Below are 23,959 nucleotides of genomic sequence, written 5' to 3' on the forward strand. Positions count from 1 at the left end.
TAGATGGAATGCATAATGAATGAATACATAAAGAAACTCTGACAGGCTGCTTCCCTCCCTCTTTTCCTCCTTCTCTCCTTCTTTGTTTCCCTTTTCTTCCCCCTTCTCCTCAGGTTGCTGAATGCCAATAAGATTCACTGCGTTCGTGCCAACGCCTTCCAGGACCTGCAGAATCTCTCGCTGCTATCGCTCTACGACAACAAGATCCAAACCCTCGCCAAGGGCACCTTCACTTCGCTACGAGCTATACAGACCCTGTGAGTCAAACGCACACACATAAACACGCTGCCGCACACGCTCTGACACATACTGAGTCGTCACCATAAAACATGAGCCAACACAGGAGTTGTTTACTCGCAGGTCTGTGTAATAACACAGGAATGGAATCATGAGGTGGAGAGGGGAGTAAATCTATCATCTCCACAAACACGTGGACACACACAGCTTCTGCGGCCAGATTCGAGATCAAAAGCAGAACACACCACACCCACTCTTTCCACCACCGTTACCCAGACAGCACCAATTCGGTCTAAATGAATGTCTCCCTTTTTTTTCCTGTTCCGATAAACAAGGCAACCACATGCTGTTATCGATACGGACCCCACACCGTGGCATCTGCCATGTCTGAAACACACAGCGTGACATTGTCATCCATATATGCAAATATGAGGCATTCAAGACACCTGTTGAAGATGATGGATAGCTCACCACACACACACACACACACACACACACACAGAGGGCACTGGGTTGAAGGGTCTCAGTCTAAAACAAGCTTCTTGTTTTGCCTGCATTCTGAAGAAGAGGTAAAAATACATGTGCATAATGTGGATGGCACCACACCAGTCTTTAAACTGAAGTGATGTTTTTGAGATGTTGATTCAATTTCATGGTCATTTTGGATGCCGCTTTGTACTGAATTGTGTTGCATCATACTGAGAGATGTTTCTAATCTATTGTCAACTCAATTTATAGACCAAATATTGGAAACATCTCTCTGTATAACACGATATAAATCACCAGCAGCACAAACTGCTGACTCCAAAATGATCATTAAGTTAACTCAGTGCAGCACAGTATATCAAATGCCTGCAGAAATCACATAAAGTAATCAAACTGATGTTATTACTGATCATTTTATTATATTATGTGATGCATTATATGTGACCAAACTCTTAAAGGAGCAGTGTGTAGGATTTAGTGGCATCTGATGATGAGGACTGCAGATTGCAACCAGCTGAACCTTCCCCCATGTGCTGAGCGTGAATCCCCGGTTACAGTCCCTTCAGTTGCCTCATATTTAATTTATTAGTAGTATTGACCTTTTCATTTAACTCTTGGCAACAAAGCAAAGAAGTGCATTCATTAAAATGTCAATCTCTTGTTTTTTTTTAACTTGATAAGATTATATCATTTCGATATAACTTAATGTTAGCAAACAATGATTTAAAGGCATTTTCTCATGTTTCAGTGGTTGCAGGTGGACGTCTGCAGTAAATCTGTCGCGCTGATGTCTAAATATATAGCCTTTAATGTTTCCTTCTTTGCCTTTATCCCATCGGTTTTAATGTTTCCCTCTCTCATTCTTTCTTCCCTTTCTTCTTCTGTCTGTCTCTCTTACCTTCTCCTGTTCTCCAGTCACCTGGCCCAGAACCCGTTTATCTGTGACTGTAACCTGAAGTGGCTGGCAGACTACCTGCGCTCCAACCCCATCGAGACCAGCGGTGCCCGCTGCGCCAGCCCTCGCCGACTCGCAAACAAACGTATTGGACAAATCAAGAGCAAGAAATTCCGCTGCTCCGGTAGGCCGCTGGCTCTGTGTCGCTGTCTCCAAATCTCTCTGGGGCTCTCTCTATCTCTCAGACAGGCTTTGTTGTTTTTATTCCACTTGTCTCTCACTGCTCTGCTCTTACCGTCTCTCTTTCTCTCCGCTGGGAGTGGCTATTATCTCTGCATTGTTCCCTCTACCTCATACCACATTTAACGAGCGATCATTCCTGGCAAAAGGTTTTATTCGGCCTATCATTTGCTGTGCCGGTGCTACTCAATCAATATCTCCCCAGATGAACTTGGGGCCAAGGAGAGAGGGATCATTCGCTGTTTCTCCATTTCCCCTCCATAATACCACATTGTGAGTCTGGTTTCACATTCAAACGGCAGCGGGCTGAGATCACCAGTCCAGGCTGGTATAAGGGCTAGAGTTTCTGTACGTGCCCACCATTCCTCTGCCCTCTGCCAATCTCAGCCTCCATCTCCCCTTGCCCACTCATCGCTCTCCCTGCCTGCCAGGCTCAGGTTTCCTTCACATCCCCTCACTCCTCCTCTGCACTGCACTAGCTGGGCCTCACCATCCCCACTCCCTCCACTCTCTGCCCACTATTGTGTTTATGCACTGTGCTACGCTGTCTGGCACTCTGCACTGCTGAGGTTTCACACTTCTTTATAGCCTCATTTGTTTGGCTAGACCTGCTGAAGAAGGGAGTCCATGTGTTTTTCCTCTTTCTTTTTTCCCTTTTTTTTGTCTTTTTCCTTCTCTCTTTCTTTCTCACTGTCTCCCTCTTTCCCTCATGTCACTCTTCCTTAGCAACAGCCAAATATTTACCACCTTTTAACATCGTTACTAGTTCACATTGTCATGCACAGAGACAGTCCTCGGCTTCTCTGTTTAAATGTCATATACCTTTTTTATTCACGTGTTGTCATATATAAACTCTATATATGACTGTTCTGAAGCATAGCGACACCACAGCTATGCAGGCCAGACTGCTCTCACTGACATCAATCCCTCTTTCTTTTCCCCATCACAGCCAAAGAGCAGTACTTCATCCCAGGTGAGTGCTTGTAAACGTTCACACCTATCATTGTCTCCCTCTTTTCTTTAATTATCCACCCGCAGCCATGTAGCGGCATCATTTTTTCCATTACTTACTGTTCATTTAAGCACCTCTCCCCCACAGGTTAAAGGATCTTTTCGGTTTATTACAACTTGGGTCAAATTTTTGTAGTTTTGCCATCATTCCTCTTGGTAATAACAGCATTTTATACAGCAAGTTAATCGCTGAGAGCAGGGAACATGGCGTGTTACTAAAAATAAGTCAGACGGGGAAAGAAAGGTCACAGGTTAGCCAAACTTATGTGGGAAAAAAACAAAATTATTCCCCAAACTGCCTCTTGTTTAATTTTAATTCACAGTTTACAAACCAACCACCTAGTTTAAATTCGATCTTTATATGCAAACAATTTTCCTGCGCAATGAGGGATTATTATTAACATTTGTGCTCACGTTTAGTTTTACCTCCTTAAAGTCCAGATTAAATGCTTTTTTAACCCTTTAAGATCGCATTGCTGGACATTTTATGCACCTAATTGATAATATGCAAAAACATAAATTATTTTATATTCTTATGTCAAAATCCAATCATGTTCTCGTCCTGTAAAACAGTATGACGTGTGCTAGTACGAACCAATTTCAACAAATAATATATTGACATCAACCCATCAATCAGTCTGCAATTTTTAGCCACACAGAGCTAGCCAGCTAGCTAACAACAGCATGCTACACCAGTGTGCCTTTGTTTCCTCACATTGCTGTGGTTACGGGCCGCGGGCTGAAATTTATTCACTTGAGGAAAGTGGTTTCTGTGACAGCTCCGTATTATGCTCAAGGCATTTTACATTGGACTGCCTCAACAACTTACATGGAGCATATGATGGGCTTTGTCCATCTCTCCCTGATGGATAATGCTATTCAATTGGTGTAACAATGTTGGGGCCTCACTGTTATGACACGCCCACTTTTCAATGATCAAACCTAAGTTTTAATTTCCAAAATAGTGTGGTGGTCCATCTATACATCCATTTTCATCCACTTATCTGGCCTGTCGCGCGGGCAGCAGGCCAAGCAAAGCACCCCAGACATCCCTCTCCCCAGCAACACTTTCCAGCTCCTCCTGGGGGACCCCAAGGCGTTCCCAGGCCAGATGAGATTTGTAATCCCTCCAGCGTGTTCAGGGTCTACCCTGGGGCCTCCTACCAGTGGGACGTGCCCAAAACACCTGTAACTGGAGGCGCCCAGGAGGCCCGAATCATCTCAACTTGCCCCTTTCAATGCGAAGGAGCAGCGGCTCTACTCCAAGCTCCTTCCAGATGTCGGAGCTCCTTACCTTATCTCTAAGGCTCCAGCCACCCCACGGAGGAAACTCATTTCAGCTGCCTGTATCCACAATCTCATTCTTTCGGTCACTACCCAGAGCTCACGTCCATAGGTGAGGGTTGGGATGTAGATGAACCAGTAAATCAAAAGCTTCGCCTTCAGGCTCAGCTCCCTCTTCACCACGATGGTCTGGCGCAGCGCCTGCATCACTGCAGAAGCTGCAGTGGTGGTCTGAGGTCTAATTCATTCATTAATTTGTAGTATGTGGACCTGGTCTTGTATAGTGCCTTTCTAGTCTTCAGACTCCTCAAAGCGCTTTAACACAACACGTAACATTCACACATTGGCGGCCAAAGCTACCATACAAGCTGCTACTCAGCTTAAACATTCACACACACTCACACACCGATTTAGGGTTCAGTATCTTGCCCAAGGATACTTCAGCATGTGGTCTGGAGGAGCCGGGAATCAAAACACCCATTCTTCCAATTAGTGGACTACCCACTGTCCTCTGAGCCACAGTCGCCCCATCATCTAACTCATTCATCTCTCCCTCGTTCTCCTCCTGATCTATCAGTGAGGTAGGTGTGTGCCGAGCTGCTGGGTGGCTCCAATCCAACAGTCTGCTGTAACTCCATTAAACTCTAAACCCGCCCAATTTTTAGCGGTCCAATCAATGGTGAAAAATTGGGTTTAAATCCCTTGTAACTGTATGCTGCTCAAATGTTCTGGTTCACTGGGAAATACGTCACAGTACAGACGCTAAAGACACTCAAACTTCCGTTTCACTTGGATTGAATGGGCAAAACTACAAAACACCTGAGTTGTAAATGAACTAGAATCATCCTTTAATGTGGATGATGGTGGGATGAACAGAGGAAATGATCTGCACTGATGTTTTTTTAAGCATTTAAGGGTAAAATTAGTTGAGATTTGCTTACTGGTGGTAGTGGCACTTCAGGTATGTATACATATGACAGCAGCTAATTGGATCTGTGAGTGACTGGACCTGTGTGTGCATTTTAATGGGATAGACGTGTGAAAGCGTCTGTTTCTCCTCAGCTCTGTTTTCCTAACAGTTTCAGCAGATAGAGTCAAAAGGAAGTGGCTCTTTGCTTTGGCATGAGCACAGACAGTCACTCACCAAGAGGGGCAGAAAAGGAGGGAGGGGGAGAAGGACAGAGGGGAAGGAAAGTGTGTCCTTTCTATCAGTAAAAGCTAAAGAAAATAAAGCCCACCAGAGGACCCAGATTCCTATCAGCGGATGTTTCCGGACCTCTTAACAAGAGCACTTCCAAGAAAATAACTAGGAGGAGCAGTGATGTGTGTCGAACTCTGTCCATGTGTGCGTGTGTTTGTGGCGCGGATGCTTGTGTGATTCAGTGTCTACGGCTGTGTGCGTGCGTGTGTGTAAATTAATGTGTCTTTGTGTGCTAAGCTGAGATAAAGCCCTGCACTGGCTTAGAGAACAAATGGGAGTACTATGTAAGCAGAAGGAAGATCAAAGCCAAATGTGATTAATGAGAATTTCACCCTCCCTGAATGATAACAATAAAAGCCTCCACGATAACACACACACGCACGCACTCAACACACACAATCACAGACAGCACGGGAATCCCATAATACATTGATAATGAGGAACCAAGCTGCGGGGAATTATGAGAACTTCTACAACTCCAGCGATGAGTCACTTTGCGCCTCAGCGAGGGAAAAACCTCATCCCTCTTCTCTTGCGTTTTCTCCAGTTTCGTTTAAATCTGCTGACAGTAAAAGTGTCGCCACCACGCACTCGCGATGATGACGATGACTCAGGCTCACCAATCTCCCCCGGCTCCTCTACATCCTTAAGATCAAAGCGCCGAGCTGTACTTTCATTGCTTCCTCTGTAGCAGGAAATGCCTTTTCCTGTTGTCTGGCCAAGAGAGGGAAAGTTCCTTAATGACCTGCATTACTGCGTCTATCTGCGCCCTCCACTGAGCCACACTGAGAAGTGACACACCATCAGAAAAAGCCTTAGGAAGTCGATTCTGTGTATGCAACTCACTCTTTTGCCGTCCAACCGTAGTCTAATAAAGTCAACGATGAGGGTTTGGGGTTAGGTTATGGTTTCAAATACGGCTTCATTTATTTGGACAGATTTTTGATACTCAGCTCTAAGATTTTGTCCTGGTTGTTTGAGGTTTTCCTTCTCATGATTGTGGTCTGGGTGCTCCACGCTGTCCCACTGACGTCACCTCCATACTTCAGGCGAAGAGGTGCACCGATGTGAGAGAAGGGAACGGGACACAAAACGATATCCTAACAGAAAACGCTGGGCTGTTCCCTCTAAATGGAACATATGCACACACATAAGCTCTACACGCACATATACACAGACACAGAGACACACACACACACACACACACACACACTGTTCTAAGTGGCTCCCAGTGCTGCTCCATTATTGAGCAGCCATGATGTAACTGGCAGCACGCTTTTTGGCACGTAACGTCTATTCATAGACAGAGGAGGTGCAGGAAAAAACGTCCCACACTCCCCTCGCTGCCTCATTTTTGCTCTTCCTCTATGAGGACAGACGTCTCCCTGCACCTCCGCCACTCACCTTTCATTTCTCTCTTGTCTGTCTGCCTCCCTCTCTTCCCTTTCTCTCCTGCATGCATTTATGTCCCTTGTGCCCTCCTTTTTTTCTTTTTTTTGTTACCTCCCTCTCCTCCCCTTCGAATCCACCTGTCTGTGCACGCTTCCTGTGCTCTCTCTTGGGTGCTCTGCTTCACTAAAGCTGGCAGTCCAAATCCTCTTTGGCATCCCTATCTCAATCTCCCCCGCTACTGTTCTTTTCACCCCACTGCTCCCGTTCTATCACCTCTTTAAAATAACTCACCGCCACCCTTCCATCCCCTCGCACTCACCCATTCACCTCTGTCCTATGAATGGTAGGTGAGCTGCAGGATGTTCTTGAGCGTGCCTAAGGTTACAGATTTGTCAGGGAAGCCGCCTTTTACATCACAACAAGACAAAATACTGACACACAGCCGTGGGAGCCTATGCGTGATTCAGAGCATCATGGGAAAGTGTGCTGGTATAGAAAGGAGGCTGACGTGATTTTGCGTGTATGCATTTTATCCCACTCAGGTACAGAGGACACCCGTCTGAACAATGCCTGTAACAGTGATCCAGTATGTCCACCCAAATGCCGCTGTGAGTCTAACGTGGTGGACTGCTCCAACCTGAAGCTCACCAAGATCCCTGAGCACATCCCTGCATCCACCACTGAACTGTAAGCAAGCAGGGAAATTGCACACTGCTAAAAAGAATATGAGATGGAGTTAGCAGAGAATACTTAAATTTGTCTTTCAATTTTTCTCCATAGCCGCCTTAACAACAATGAGATCACCGCTCTGGAGGCAATGGGAGTTTTTAAGAGCCTTTCCCAGCTGAAGAAAATGTGAGTCAAACTTTTATTTCACTTTTTATCTTCACCATTTAACAGTCATTCCCTAAATAGCAGTGTTTTTTCCCCACAGTAACCTTAGCAACAACAAGATCACAGAGATCGAAGATGGGACATTTGAAGGCGCATCGTCCGTCAATGAGCTTCACCTCACGGCCAATCAGATCGACTCGGTGCGAAGTGGGATGTTCCGTGGCCTTGAGGGGCTGCGAATGCTGTGAGTGAAGCACAAACCAGGGCGTCTGCAGATCCTTAAGAAGCTTTAGAAATGTCTTAAATTTAGTTTCATAAATATGAGGTCTTTAAAGTCTTAAATTTGAATTTGTGAGGTCTTAATTGCCACAAACATTTTATCTCATTTAATGCATTCATCCTTTGATTTCTTTTTGTCAAAATGAGTCAGACTTTTCTGCGTTAAAGTCCAAATTTTGAATGTTATATATTTGCTTCAAACCTGCACTTATCTGTTGGCAAAATGTAGAAAACCTTCTTCACTCTAGTAACCATATTCCCACAGGATTACATCTACACTTACCTTTATACTTACCTGCAGTGCTTTAATAAGAAACACATGATTTGTCCAAAAGTCTGTCTTAAATTTGGTTTAAAATTATCTTGACATTGTCTTAAAAGCATCAAATTTAACTGTCTGATACTGCAAACATACGCACACTTTAAATTTGTGTTGATATGTCTACAATCTTTAAGGTGATTTATTTATTTCTTCCTTAGGATGCTGAGGAACAACAAGATCAGCTGCGTCCACAACGACAGTTTCACAGGGCTGCACAACGTCCGTCTGCTGTCGCTCTACGACAACCAGCTGACCACAATCACTCCCGGAGCCTTCGACACTCTGCAGACTCTCTCCACCCTGTGAGGCCCTGGCGTACACATGAGCCTGCCTTCAATCGTCTTTTTAAAAGATTCAACGCTCTTATAACCTCTCTTATGCTCATTTTCTCCCAGTAACCTGCTGGCTAACTCCTTCAACTGTGACTGCCGGCTGGCCTGGCTCGGCGACTGGCTGAGGAGTAGGAAGATCGTGACGGGTAACCCTCGCTGCCAGCGCCCTGCCTTCCTCAAGGAGATCCCTCTGCAGGATGTGGCTCTGCCTGACTTCCGCTGTGAGGAGGGTATGTGTCTAACCGGCTATCATGATTTGTGTCTCTTTCTGTGTGTCCTTATTTAGACCGTATCTGAACTTTTGTTGCAGCTTCTCCACTTTAAATGAAGTAATCTGTCTCTTTGAAAGGAGATAAGCATCTTCAATATAGCGGCTGACCTCCACTATGTGTGAAACTAACCTGTCTGGGTCTGACTGATGAAGATTTTCGCATTGCACTCCGCTCCACAATACGTTATGAACAAGAGCTGCTTAAAGTGTCTGAGATCATCTTAAATAATGACCGCTATTGTGCCACTCTTTTGTTTACTGAATAGATTGCTGCTCAGCAGTTCCTAAGCTGCTGGTCGATGCTGGGCTGAGTGGAGCTATTGAGCTGTTTGCCTTATTGACCAGTCAGCCTATTTGCACCTGAATGAATGTTAGACTTGTCTTCGGGCCTCGGGCAGCTTCCATTCTTTGCTCTCGCTGGTCGATATTACATTAGCGAGGCACCTCTCTCTCTGTCCTATTTTACACTTCACATTTGTCACTTCCTTTTTTTTTTTTTTCCATTGTCTCAATGCCTTACCATCAGCTTGAAGGACTGTGCTGTTTTGGCACTGTCTTGCCTTTAGGTTCGCTTTGTCTTTTACTTTTTATGCTCTGCTTTTGGCTGTCCTCCATGTCTTCCCTCTCCTCCTGGTCATTCCTCCTTTCTCTTCCTCTCTGGTGTCTGACTTGCCTCTATCTCCTCTGTTTTTTTTATCCCAGGCCAAGAGGAGCTGTCAAGCTGTGTGCCCAGACCCCAGTGTCCCAGTGAATGTACTTGCCTGGAGACTGTGGTGCGCTGCAGTAACAAGCACCTCCACACACTGCCCAAAGGCATCCCCAGAAACGTGACTGAACTGTGAGTTCCTTGGCATTAATTATGCCAATTGCATGTCTATCTTATCAGCTTGAGCTCCAGGCGTTATTGTTCCTTTGTCTGGCTGTGATGGAGGCAGACCTGGAAATAAAGCCAAAGGAGACGATATAAAAAAAAAGGTAGAGCGGAGCTTAGGAGGTATGAAGGAGATAAGAGTTAGTGAGAATAGTGGAGGCAAAGAAAACAGATCCCATCATTTGGAGAAGGGGAAAGGAGTCAATAAACCCTGCAGTTATTCTCTCAGACATTCTTCTCCTGTGTTCCCTGCAGCCCTCAAGGCTAGCACTGATGTCACTCTCACACTCGGAGCCAAGGATCAGAGTGTGTGTGTGTTTGTGTGCATATTTGTGCGAGGGCCAAAAGCCTGTCCACAGGAGCATAGGGGAGCAAGAGGACAATTTAATGAGCAGTTTTCAATGGAAAGGGGAGGGAATGGAATAGGTCTGGAACTTTCCAATACTTCTTCAAGTGGTTCAGACGAACTCACACACACACACACATACAAACACACAGATGCACGCACATGCTGTGAAAGCCTTTAGGCCTGTCATTGTCCCAGCAGGTGTGACCAGGTGTGCCCCCCTCTTCAAGGCTTTCATCTAGTCATCTGGAGAGTTTGCTACTCCATCATTATCCCAAGTGTCCTCTGCACCGTCATTACCTATCATTACCTCTGAACCCAAGGGCCCCCTAACTAACCAGCAGCACCCCCCCTCACCCCTCCCTTCCCGTCTCGAGCACAGTCAACAACAATAGCAGGAGAAAGCCCCTGCAGCTCCGCTCAGAGGGACCAGGACCCTAAATCAGCTATTTATCAAGGTGACAGCCCTCTGGTAGCACTTTGTGTTGGCAGTCAGCAGGGTGGTTGCATCCCTGCAGGCATGATGTCAACCAGGGCGGCTTGTACCTACATCAGGATGTTAACACATACACATGCATGAATGCACACACCAGCGTTTGTACCTTAAAATGCAGTGTGCTGGGTCACATGCAGGAGTTGCTGCTAAACGGAAAATCACAAAAATGTCACAGAATGTAATAAATGTGCCGCCTTCGCCCAGTGGAAGGAATATATAACCCAGTGTGTGTCTGCACTAGGAATGCTTATACAGGAGGTTTACTGGGCCTGACTTCAGTGGCATGAGACACAGCATTGAGTCAAAACATCTGAGGGAAAGGACTAATTGAAAGACAAAACAATCTGCTGTTTGGTGTAACGTGAGATTAAACTGGCTGCAGCAGCATGGGAAAAAGTGCTCTGTGTTAAAAAATGTGATGTCCTGCAAATACCTGCCTCGAGCTCTCACAGAGTCACACTAATCTGCTGACAAAGAGCAGAATAAAATGTTGAAATGTGGAATTAAATCAACTCTTAGCACGAGGTAAAACCTAATATATAATATAAGATATGGCACCCTTTGTTGCTATAACTCTATACTCCCTTAATAAGATTCGGCAGCCCCTCATTAAGTACAGCACAGTTTGAAATTGACTGACAGAGAATGTGAGTGAATCAAGATATAATGGGAACTTAGTGACTTTTACATAGTGATTGAACTGAATTAGATGCCTGTATAATATGCTTTTGGTGTTATAAATGTTTAACTGAGCAACAACTAGTTCATTGTGATATGCATATGAACAAAACTGCTTAATAAAAAGATGTTTGATCACGTAATTAAATACTTCATGCAGCACCTTCACAGTGAAAGCCTCAGGTCTTAGTCAGGCTTTTGCTGTGAAGCAGTTGCAGCTTTATTCATACAGCACCTTTCATACGAACAGGCAGCCCAAAGTGCTTCACATGGCAAAATTGGAATGACACAGACACGAGACAATAAAATATTAAAAAAGCAAACAGAGCAAATAAAAATAAGCAAGAGAGATTTAAAAAAAAAAAAGTTAAAAACCAATGGCTAAAACTTAAAAATCAAGACTGTAATGTTACTCCACATTATAAAAAGATCTTTAATTTACGTTTAAAAATACAGAGTGAGCTCGCCATGCTAATATCCAGAGGTAGTGAGTTTCACAGTTTGGGGGCATTAAAACAGAGAACTTTCTTACATTTCACACACCAGCTTTCTGACAACTACAGCTGCAATAAATTGATATAAAACACATTATAATATTTAATTTTCTCAGAGAAAAACATGACATTGCTTAAGTACTGTGAATATGGTGCAACAACATGGTGGTTGGATTTGATATTTGATGGTAAATACATTAGAAAGGGTCCGCTTTGTAGGAGCTTTCAGTCATTTCACACAGTCTTCCTCAGCAGAGAGCTCAGATTTATTATTAAAATATTGTATTTTCAGAAAACATATTGTATTTTGGTCTGAGTGGATTATTTTGTCTACTGGCTCTCTGAACTCTTTGAACTGAACTGTTTGTGTCCTGTGTTCAGGTACCTGGATGGAAACCAGTTCAGCGTCGTGCCAAAGGAGCTGTCTGCCTTCAAGTACCTACAGCTGGTGTAAGTGTTTGTCTGCCTCCTCTGTCTCACTCAGCACATCAATACGGTGAACTTATACCTTTATAATTTTTCCTTTCAGAGACCTGAGCAACAACAAAATCAACTCTCTGACCAACTCGTCCTTCGCTAACATGAGCCAACTCACCACTCTGTAAGTCTTGACCGGCCTCAGCCAGGAGCTAGTGTTTCATTCTGGTGCTGAAAGTAGGATGGAAACAGATGAATTTTATATGCATGCATATGTAATTATTCCTACATTGCAGAATCCTGAGCTACAACTCCCTGCGCTGTATCCCCAAAATGGCCTTCAGTGGACTGCACTCTCTGCGACTGCTGTGAGTTTAGTTTTGTATTTTAAGTGCATGCAGACACGTGTGTGTTCATCTTAGTGTGTGCAAAATTGTCCAAAGAAAAAAAGTTTAACGGCAGATTAGGTTAAAATCCTATTTTAATACATAATGTATCTTGTATGTTTGAGCAGGTATTTTGTTGTCACATGGTTTTTAAGACAGTGCTCAAAACGGCATCGTCGTTTCAGACAGTTGAGGTTATTTTGTGAGAAGCGTTCTAAAACAAGATGAGACTCACTTTCAGACTAAATGAGTTATTAAGGAGGATATTTTTGCAACTTGCACTGACTACAGAGGCGGTGCAGCAGATGCTGAGAATCTTTGATTGACTCCAGAGGACTGAAACACAGTCTAAACAGTTATGACAGCTTATGAATACACACACACACAGACACACACACTCACACAACCTCCGACCTATTTTCTCAGTTTAACTGGCAGCCATGGGCACAGCAGCAGTGTTCTCCTACTCCTGCCCACACCTCATCTTCAGACATCTTCCCAGTCTGCGTGTTCACCTCTAAACGCCCCGAGCTCATCACCGCCTCACCGTCAGGGCCAAACGCGCGCCCCCACAATCCTACTGTACAAAATCACTCTGACACTGATTACCGGCGAATGTTTGCCCCGCTAACCGTAATGGTTTTGACTGTGCCTCTGGGCTTTTATGAAGTTATGAAGTCTTTGATTGTGTACTCTCAGTGACCATGGGCTCCCCGTGGCTGAATCGGTCTGCTAAATAACTGAGATGTAGAATCTAAATACGTCGGACAGATAAATGACGAAACCAAAACCAATCTTTGGACCTGCATCCAAAGATACAGCAGCTGGATGCCTCGCACTTTAACTCAAATGTACAGTTTAGTTCTGTGAGGGAGAAACAGAGACCAGGCCCAGCAGCGCTCCTTATGAGATTATATATGCATCTGTGTGTGTGTGTGTGTGTGTGTGTGTGTGTGTGTGTGTGTGCCGCTATGCATAGCTTATATGTTTGTCATCTACTGGCTTGGTGCCCGTTAGTATGTGTGTGGGAGTAGACTTATCGGCCCTTCCATGTGTGCTCATAGCAGGCACACTTTTTACTACTGACAACAAAGCTTCAACAAAGCCTCTTTTTACGGCGGGATTCAACTAAGGCCCCGATCATTACGAGGCACAAAGCGTAAGAGCCCTTTTAGCGTGGAATGAGAGTGAAGCTCGGTCATCATTAGCTGATGCCGCCTTGCTAGCCCGGGCGCGTCGCTTTGATCCCTAATGAAGCTGCGTCCGTTATTTCTGCTCTTACTCACTCACGCCACCTTCACTTTTAAAATATTGAAAGCGCGCTAGACGCCATGTGAGGCCCTCTTTCTAACACCACCCGCCCCACACACACACACACACACACCGCACAGGCTCAGAACTATATACAAGCTCAGACACATACACATTTACGCACAGACTGTCTGGACTACCTTATTGTCTTAGACGGGAGTCCAAATGAAGCAGAAAACTTTGATGTCTATACGGCTGGTGTGATCAATCATACGCCTCCCATTAAATGTCAATTGGTGCCATGGCATGTTTTTTTTTTTAACTAAGCGAGGCTGTGTGGGTGCAACAAAACTGAAGCGACAATGAGCGCCATTAATAGTTTCAACCGGGGCCAAAGTTCAAAGTTGGAAGCTTCATAGAAACCGCAGTGAGATGCCAAAGCCGGCTCATGCGCACTCGCACACACTGAGGTGCCAAAGCCTTTATAAAGCTGCACCTTTGGCTTTACAGAGCAGTAAAGAGGAGAAGAATCATTAACGCTCGGGGCTTCAAACAGACCAGGGGTCTGAGCCTGGCATGGATGTGGTGTGGTTTGGTGCTAGTGTACATACATGTGTGTGTGTGTGTCTATAATGGTTGTGGTTTAAGCTGCAGATTAATAAGCTGCTAATTGGCCTGCTGGGTATTAGGTGTGAGGTGAGTGAGCTGAGACAGCGCTAGGGTGTGGCTCGCCAGGGTTTGGGTGGGAAGCTGTGAGAAAAGAACGCGATATAAAAGAGTGATAAAGGAAAAGAAGAGAAAGAAAGAAAGTAAAAGCCTGCAACAAATGAAATCAAAACCGACATATTCTCATACTGCGGTTGGATACAGTTTAGTCGCGGTTGGATGTAGCTCAGAGGACTCAGAGAATCACAAAAACATTATTAACTGGTTGCAGGTGAACAAGCCTGTGTGAACATTCTGAACATGTCGAGGCGGACTGCCCGTGCATGCTTTAAAGAACTTCTTTTTTGTCATCAACCGTTATTTTGCCTGTCCAGAAACATCAGATGCAATTGCACTGTGATGACTGTGCCAGGCGAGAGATAAGTTGACAGGTAAGATGGAGTGATGTAATGATACACAGCTGTAGAAAAGAAAAGTAAAAAGACACAGAGACAGACAGGGAGAATGTTAGCAGGAGAGCAGATCGGGTTTCTTCCTGGAGACTCCCTGGCTCCTTTCTCCCATGAGATCTCTGCCTAGCTGGCACACTGCTGCTGGCTCCGTGCCCTCAGCATCCTAACTCCGACTACCACAACTCGACTACTCACTCCACACTAATAAGCATTCTCCGCGGCACACAGGCCAATTAACTTGTTGTCTCAGACGGTTACTTTGTATATTTTCTCTTTCGTACTCACTTGCAGCTCTGCATCCTTACATTGAGCAGCTTCGCGCTCTGTATCCTTTCCCCTGACTCATCCAGGGCTTAGTGGTAATTCACAGATCAAACAGAGAGGGAAGTAAGGTTTCAAAGTCTGTTTATGTATCAGCTCTCATCATGCAGGCACAGAGCAGATGTGTCATGTTCTGGTGCTGCGGACTGAGCTGTGGTAACATTAGCATGCGGTCAGCTGAGGGGTGGAGGTGGTAATGACCCTGCGGATTACAGCAGCCATCAGTCATCTCACCATTAAGCCATGCTGGCTTGTCACCCTAGATAGTAGTCAGAGAGCAGCGATAAAACAGTGCATACAAACATTAATATACGTGCACATGCTCAAACATGCAAACACATAAATATACCTGTTAATCTGCACATGCACAGTTACACTAATGTTTTTCACTGTCCTGCATGTGGTGCAGCTCTGTTACCCCCCTCCCTCTGTGCCCTCGTCGGCCCTGCCAGCCAGACGCACACAGAAACTTGACACCAGTCTTTTACAGACTTACAGAGCCTCACATCTCTGCCAGCTGCACAAAGCTCAACCCGAAATACAAACCCAATACAACCACCCAACACAGCACTGAAATGTTCCTCAACATTTTCCCACTAATCTCTGGTTTTAGTTGCTGGAAAACAAAGTATAACATGCAGGACCGCAACTAATGTTTATTTTTATTATCGATTAATATGCCAATTATTTTCTTGGTTAATCATTTTGTATATAAAATGTCAGAAACTTGACAAGCTGTAATCGCTTTAAAGGGACAGTTCACCCCAAAAATCTAAAATATATACTTTTACAATCTATTTATCAGTCTAGATTGTTTTGGTGTGAGTTGCAGAATGTTGGAGATATCAGCTGTAGAGATGTCTGCCTTCTCTTCAATATAATGGAAGCAGATGGCACTCAAAGTTTCATCAAGGAACTATTTTCTTTCTACCAAATTACACCCGCCAACCGTATTACTTCACAGGAGGAAGAGTGCATCTACTCATGTGCGAGAGACTCCAGACAGGACAAGATGTAAACATTAATGGGCGTCTTCCTCGGCTGAGCTGTAATGTTAGCTAGCTAAGTTGTGCTAGGTGAGCTAGCAGTAGATGCACTCTTCCTTCTGTGCGGTGATACTGACTGCAGGTGTAGTTTGGTAGAAAGAAAATAGTTCCTACATGAAACTACTCACAAGGTCTGTGGATTATCCTGTGTAACCGACTCATGTTTTCTCTAAAGACAAATTGCTGTTGAGCTTTTTAAATGTATTTTTTGAGCACTTTGAGCACCACAAGCTGAGTGCCATCTAGTTCCATTATATTAGAGAGAAGGCAGAAATCTCTACGGCTGATATCTCCAACACTGGGCAACTCACACCGAAACAATCTAGACTGATAAATAGTTCTACAGGTAAGAGGAAAAATACATATTTTTGAATTTGGGGTGAACTGTCCCTTTAAATGTGAGTCACATGATTGATTATCTAAGTAGTTTTCTGCCAGTGAATCATCTAATGATTGCAGCTCTAACAGTCTGACAGAAAATCTGCCCATAAAAGCATTTGTCCCATGATGACACATGTTCATGGTCATACATTTTCTCTTTTTTTCCGTCTTTTTCCTTCATCGTCCCTCAGGTCTCTCCATGGCAACGAAATCTCAGAGCTTCCTGATGGCATCTTCAACGATGTGGCTTCACTTTCCCACTTGTAAGTAGTAACACACACACACACACACACACACACACACACAACTGTAAGCCCCAGTGGCAGCCTATGTGATACTGTCTGCACTTACCACTGAGTTTGTGAAGTCTACTCACATGCACACACACACACACACACACATACACACTCTCAGACACCGAGGGGGTCTGGTCAGACAGCCGGAGAGCGTGGCTCACAGTGGCCTGTCTGTAGTCCTCTTTGGTGGGCTCCGCAAGAGCCAAGCCCTCCCTTAATCAGCTGCAGTCCTGTGGTTAGAGCAACACACAGACCCCTGTGCTGTCTCATCTCCCTGTGACATCTCCGAGACACACACCCACCCGTTCACTGACACACACAGATTCTCCATGGTCTGTGGACTTTACTGTTTGTTTTGGTTTGTTTATTTATGTCTGTAATTTTGTGTGTGTGGTGTGTAGCTGTTGTGTGGTCGTGCACGGACTCGTGGACACATGTAAAACTCCACAGAAGTATCTTTGCAGTGCGCTCTGTGCCACCCAGCCTAGATATTCACATCATGCCCTGACAGTCGCTGATCAATAGACCTATCAGTGTCAGATTGGAGAGGAGGAAGGGAGGATGGAGACGACTAACAAAAACATGTTTTGGAGGGCGTCACAGGAGTCAAGGCTGCATAAAAAATGGGGTGAAGGGAGGGATGGAGGCCGGCCATTGATCCACAGTCACAGTCAAGTGGCTTTCATGTTAGCAGATGTCAGGTGTCAGCTATTGGCCCGGCCTGAAAGATGAGCCTGTGTTCCACCGTAATGGAACAGCATTGATTCAGGAGTGTTTGTGCATCCAGCGGGGAGGACAGAGCGGCATTGATTCACGACCACCATGACAGAAGTGGTTAAGAGTGCCTTCTGTTCGCACCTTTGCCTATAATTGAGGAGCCCTCCTCCAGATGATGTATGGCACAAAGTGGCATTGAGCATTAAACTTTAAATCTCTTTTACTCTTAGAGAAGCTGTTTTAGTTGTTTAGTGCACCAAGTTGAGTTGGTTTGTTTTACATAAGGTTGTAGAGACACCTGCTGGTGATAGAGTGTATTACAGTGACAGACAACTTGGGAGATTGGAAAGTAAAAGTCAGACCATTGATAAGTTTATTGTCACTGCTCTATCAGGGCGATTGGTGCCAACCCGTTGCACTGTGACTGTCGCCTGCGCTGGCTGTCAGACTGGGTGAAGACCAGCTACAAAGAGCCTGGCATCGCCCGCTGTGCTGGCCCACAGGGCATGGAGGGCAAACTGCTGCTCACCACACCTGCAAAGAAGTTTGAATGCACAGGTGAGTACTTGTGTCGTACACAAAAATAAAATAAGCAGTACTAGTATCAAGGGGTGGGGGAAAAAAACAACCTTTTTCATTGCAATACATGAATGCCAAGTATCGATTTTTTTATTATATAAATCAATAATATTGCAAATACAAATTAAAGATTTGATAGCCTACTTGGAAAAAAAATCAATTGCATTTCAGTCCACTAGACACATTTGCTGCAGTAAAAATGATTGAAGGGACATAAACAGACTGACAGCTTTATCTCATTAGATTAAACAGATGTTGACAAAAGTTTTTCTTTGGAGACATACAAGTAAGTTGCAGTGGAAGAATGGTAATAAATTGCAATATATGTTACTGTAATACTCAGCATATCACAAAATGCTCAAAATCACAGTCATATTTTATTGTGACTTAAGTATTGTGACAACATTGTATCGTGAGGCCTTAGATGATTCTCATCCCCACTAGTATCTACATGCAAGTCATTCTTATCTGTCTGGTATTTCCTCAGGTGATGTGGACTCCACAGTGCTGGCCAAGTGTAACCCCTGTCTGTCCAGTCCCTGTCTGAACCAAGGCATCTGTCACAGCGACGCAGTGGAGATCTACAGGTGCAGCTGTCCTCCAGGATTCAAGGTGAGAGCTCCACAATGCTGCCACCTATTTGTGAATATCCTCGATGTGTTACATGTCTTAAGGCATGCATAAATTATTGTAATAAATTAATATCACGTCTGTTCTCTGTCTCAGGGCAAGAACTGTGAGAAAGCTCTGGATGCCTGTGTGTGTAACCCGTGTCTTAACGGCGGAACTTGTCAAGCGAATGAAGATGAGGAGGGAGATTACAGGTGAGGAAGACAAGCTTTGTGCAACAAAGAAATTAAGTCTTATTTATCACAGAAAGGACATGACACGATGAGTGTATTCATTTTCACAGCTGCACATGTCCACTGGGCTTTGAGGGCCCCACTTGCCAAACCAACATTGACGACTGCGAAGACAACGACTGTGAGAACGGAGCGACCTGCATCGATGGAGTCAACAACTACACTTGTTTTTGTCCCCCCTACTACACAGGTTAGTGCATGCGGCACTTTGACTCAGGAAGCAGCTGCACTGCCAAAAATCCTGCTGTGTTAGAATGCAGAGAAGTTTGGTATGAAACAAAACAATCTGCCAGTATTTAAAGATTTCTTAAAATAGGCCATAAAACACTTAACATAAGCAAATAAATTGAATATCTTAAAGCTAAAACACCTTTACCTCCACACAGGTAGTTAATAAGACATGCACTATTCTGCTTCTTTACAGATGCATAAAATATATTTGCAGTGTTGTTTTAAAACTGCTCTGATTCTTTAAATAAGCAAAGCTATCTAGTTTCCTCTCACTACAGTTGCAATGCACTTTTCAGACTTTTTTCTTGTCTGACTGTAATAATGGATAACTGTATTACTTTTTTGTTTAGCAGTTGTTGTTTTTTTGCAGGATTTGCTCTGGGTTGTAAATACTTTTTTTTTTTTAAATTCTGTACAGGGGAGATGTGTGAAGAAATGGAGGATGTGTGTGCCCCTGGACGGAGCCCCTGCCAACATCAGTCTACCTGCCTCATCACCTCCACTGGACCCAAGTAAGTGTTTGCTGCCAGTAACATCAGATACAGCAAAAAAAGAGATTACACTACATTTTAATAATAGACAGACCAGGAGGAAGCTTTGTTCTTTTTTATTTCTTCTATTAAGACAAATAACATACACAACATACAGCAACAAACAGCACGGTACATGTACATACATACGGTCAAAACGGGCACTGCATGGGCCCAATCAGCCTGTCCCACAACCCATTTTTTTCCCTATCTATTCCCATCCTTCCCAAATGTTTAGTTGTTGCCATCCCTTCAGGAATTTCAATGTTTGTAGTTTTTTAAATGTTAATCTTTCTATCTATCATCCAGTGTGTTTTAAGATAAGCTTTAGATTCTAAAATAATACGCTGTGTGGTTATTTTCCGTTTTATTATAAAAGCATTGCCAAACAATATCACAGTGTTACTGATCTCTGATTTGCTGCTACTTAAGTCCCCTAAAATTACTGTTTGTAAGTGGATTTCTATATTTATTATTGTAAAACATTATCCACCCTTGGACCTTATCCCAAAACAAGACTGATCCTCTTCATCACTGCAAAACCCACACAAACAAGACTGTTCTAGGCCCCAAATAGACAGCATCTTTTTAGTGGGTAAAAATGTATATAATATCTGTAGCTGTATTGTATGTTTAGATACATTGTGAGTAGTGTTATAGATAATATTAAATACATCTTTCCATGGAATTATTATAATAAAAGTCTTCCCTCTTATTTAAGGCATCAGTTTGATTTATAATAATGTAGTCTTTAACAACATTATATTTCTATATTTCTTATTCATTTTATTTCCATTTATCCATGACTGGTCTCTAGGATATGGGCAGCATACTAGCTGCATTTCATTCATTCATTAGATATTGATACAATACTTTTATTATATTCTAGTAGTGTACATACTGGACCATATACATATGAGACTTTTTTTGGAAGGTTATAATCTTGCTGTTGCTATCTATTAAGACATATATAAATATTTTTATTTAATAATTGTTTATTTATATAGGGGCAATCCTCTGTCAGCAGATTACTGTTAAACGATAAAATTTGTTGCAACATGTTATCTAGTTTATTTGGTGGATGATATTAGCTCGTAGCTTCATGTTTTGGTTTCAGTATTGTGTTTGTGTGTTGCAGGTGTGTGTGCTCTCCTGGTTATGTTGGTGACGACTGCAGTGTAGACTACAACGACTGTGAGGAGCACCGTTGTCAAAATGGAGCTCAGTGTGTGGATGAGCTGAACGGATACTCCTGTGTCTGTCCTGAAGGATACAGGTGAGAAATGAGCACTAATTCAGCAAATTCACAGACTTAATTTGTGTAGCTTTACTAACATCATCATCCTCGCTTTATTTCTCTCCACAGTGGTCAGTTGTGTGAGGTTCCCCAGTCTCCACTGTCCCTGTGTGAGCTGGCCGACTGCCAGAACAACGCCCCATGTGTGGAGCGAGGCGGACGGGCCCTCTGCCAGTGCCCTCCAGAGTTCGGGGGCCCACGCTGCGAGAAGCTGGTCAGCGTCAACTTCATTGACAGAGACTCCTACCTGCTGCTCTCTGACCTTAAAAACTGGCCACAAGCTAACATCACCTTACAGGTATCCACAGATTAGTGTGTCAGAAATAGTGATTCATATCAATTCCTAATGTTTGAAGTTGTTTTAATAATCATTTTCCACAGTATTGATACACTGATACCAGCTGTCGTTTTATTACTCTCACAATGGTGTTGAATATCGATGTTTTTTTCACAGTATTGTATCAAAGTTAGATATTTCTGTATCATGACAGCACTAACACAGAGTTTGATAATGTGTGAACATTACGACATGATATTTGGGTGCTGACGCGTCCTCTCTGAAACCTGACTAATTCAAACACCTGATGCAATCGTCTCTCTGTAGGTGTCAACAGCTGAGGATAATGGCATCCTGCTGTACAATGGTGACAATGATCATATTGCAGTGGAGCTCTACCAAGGTCACGTCAAGGTCAGCTATGACCCTGGCAGCCAGCCTGGACACGCCATCTACAGGTAAGTTTCCTTCGAATTGCTGAGGATTACTTTCACTGCTGACTCCTGATGAAAAGTTGTTATTTGTATTTCTTAATTATTCTTAAATGACCGATCTCTGTTTTCCTTCGCCAGCACTGAGACCATCAACGATGGCCAGTTCCACACAGTGGAGCTGGTGACCTTTGACCAGATGGTGAACCTGTCCATTGACGGGGGTCTCCCTACCACAATGGACAGCTTTGGGGCGGTGCGGCCCCTCAACGGGGAGGCTCCACTATACGTGGGGGGTAGGGGCCCTCTCCAGAACACACCTCCCTCCTCTGCAGGCACTCTTAACTACTACACTACTGTCAATCACCACCCTTCCCCCCTCGCTTTGTCACCACCGCAACCAACCCCTCCCTTTAACCATGCAACCCTTCAACCCAGTCCTACCTCCACGCAAACCTTATCCTCCACCCACACCATCCCCACCTTTAGTCATGACTGTGTTTGCTAGGAGCCACATATTAATTTATAATACAGAAATACGCATAGACCTCCGCATTCACCATATGCACATATTTGTTATAAAAAAATAATTTCACCTTGGCAGTTAAAACACAACTCTCAAAAATGACAGATTAGTGTACACCACTTTATAATCTAATCGTCAAATGTCCCTACAGCATATTTCTTACAGTGTGTGAAGTACTACCTCTAGTGGCTAACATAAGAACTACCAGACACAGTCTTAACTTCAGATTTGTTTTGTATTTGCATGGATGTGATTTCACAAAATGTATTTATTTGTAATGTGTGATTAAGCCACTCTTGAAATTCATGAAATACGAAAATTTAGCCCAAACAAACTTTATCAAAAGAAAGATTTCCTGCATTAGTTGCCAGGGTTAACAGTTTGCTCAGGAGTGGCTCAGAATCTGTCCATTTTGTTTTAGTGCTGTGATGTTTTGTGTTCATTCATACAACACCACAGGAGACATTTTCTCATATCCTACGCTGTCCTGTGTTTCAAGGATGATGTGTCTCGTTGTGCAATTAAAAAAATATAAGACTATTTTAAAAAGAGTTCAGTTTATGAATTGACAAATTTGTTAATGCACTGCTCGGACACGCATGTTTGAAAGTACCTTCCTCCATTACACTCATACCAGCCCTGTGTTAGCTGTCTGTTTGTGCTCCAGTCTGCACATCTTCACATCTTTTACCATCATCTCTTTTCTCTCTCCCCCTCCAGGCATGCCAGTGGATGTACACTCAGGTACTTTCCGTCTATGGCAGCTCCAGAATGGTTCCAGTTTCCACGGCTGTATCCAGAACCTGTACATCAACAACGAGCTCCAGGACTTCACCAAGACCCAGATGAAGCCTGGCGTGGTACCGGGCTGCGAGCCCTGCAAGAAGATCTACTGTTTACATGGCATCTGCCAGCCTGATGGGGTCCAGGGACCAGTGTGCCACTGCCAGCCAGGCTGGAGCGGGCCGCACTGTGACCAACCTGCTACCAACCCCTGCCAGGGCAGCAAGTATGTTAGCAGATGAGATAGAATTAATATTTCACAGCAAAACTCTTATTGCAAGTACCCCAAAATAGTACTCAAGTGCAGTACTTGAGTTAATGTACTTAGTTAGGAACATTTTTCAGCTGCTGTTGAAACATCTACTCCATTCATTTATTTGCTGAGCAGGAAATCTGATCAAGGTTAATGTGTCTCTACCAGGTGCGTCCATGGAAAGTGCATCCCACTGGACGCTCAGTCATACCGCTGCGAGTGTGCAGAGGGTTACCGTGGTGCCCTGTGTAACCAACAGGGGGAGCTTTTCAACCCCTGCCGCCGCCTGTCCTGCAAACACGGTCGCTGCCAGATCTCAGACACAGGAGATGCCTACTGTCACTGTGAAAGTGGCTACACTGGGGAACTCTGTGACACAGGTTGGTTTGCTCAGTGTAATTCTGAGGGGAAAAGAATAAATGAGATATGATTAAAAGGGTGTCTGCAGGGTCTCAAAGCGCATTGAGAGTTGATCAATCAATTTAAAAAATCTTGAATGGCAATTTCTGAGGTATTTGTAGCTTGTACGACTTTTTTATAATTACTTTTTTATGACATATTAAAATTTGACTTTTTTAATAGTGTTC

At 43.9% G+C, this 23,959-nt stretch overlaps 1 protein-coding gene across 3 annotated transcripts in view; it reads left to right on the forward strand.

Annotated features, from left to right (window-relative positions):
• slit1a (slit homolog 1a (Drosophila)) overlaps nt 1-23,959 on the forward strand; it is a 108,258-nt gene that overhangs the window by 80,030 nt on the left and 4,269 nt on the right. For 2 of the 3 annotated variants that reach the window (XM_050071084.1, XM_050071086.1), the window contains 24 exons: nt 114-257; nt 1,639-1,802; nt 2,808-2,831; nt 7,289-7,433; nt 7,527-7,601; nt 7,681-7,824; nt 8,340-8,483; nt 8,577-8,743; nt 9,487-9,622; nt 12,051-12,119; nt 12,199-12,270; nt 12,383-12,454; nt 16,781-16,852; nt 17,997-18,160; nt 18,669-18,793; nt 18,908-19,005; nt 19,095-19,234; nt 19,694-19,787; nt 20,944-21,081; nt 21,172-21,400; nt 21,707-21,837; nt 21,952-22,145; nt 23,057-23,345; nt 23,541-23,752. In XM_050071084.1, coding sequence (XP_049927041.1) covers nt 114-257; nt 1,639-1,802; nt 2,808-2,831; nt 7,289-7,433; nt 7,527-7,601; nt 7,681-7,824; nt 8,340-8,483; nt 8,577-8,743; nt 9,487-9,622; nt 12,051-12,119; nt 12,199-12,270; nt 12,383-12,454; nt 16,781-16,852; nt 17,997-18,160; nt 18,669-18,793; nt 18,908-19,005; nt 19,095-19,234; nt 19,694-19,787; nt 20,944-21,081; nt 21,172-21,400; nt 21,707-21,837; nt 21,952-22,145; nt 23,057-23,345; nt 23,541-23,752 — 3,242 coding nt within the window. The remainder of the gene's footprint in view (nt 1-113; nt 258-1,638; nt 1,803-2,807; nt 2,832-7,288; nt 7,434-7,526; nt 7,602-7,680; nt 7,825-8,339; nt 8,484-8,576; nt 8,744-9,486; nt 9,623-12,050; nt 12,120-12,198; nt 12,271-12,382; nt 12,455-16,780; nt 16,853-17,996; nt 18,161-18,668; nt 18,794-18,907; nt 19,006-19,094; nt 19,235-19,693; nt 19,788-20,943; nt 21,082-21,171; nt 21,401-21,706; nt 21,838-21,951; nt 22,146-23,056; nt 23,346-23,540; nt 23,753-23,959) is intronic. The other variant, XM_050071085.1, reaches the window with a different exon arrangement.

This window comes from Epinephelus moara, chromosome 19 (genome assembly GCF_006386435.1).
Source record: "Epinephelus moara isolate mb chromosome 19, YSFRI_EMoa_1.0, whole genome shotgun sequence".
Taxonomy (NCBI): Eukaryota; Metazoa; Chordata; class Actinopteri; order Perciformes; family Serranidae; genus Epinephelus; species Epinephelus moara.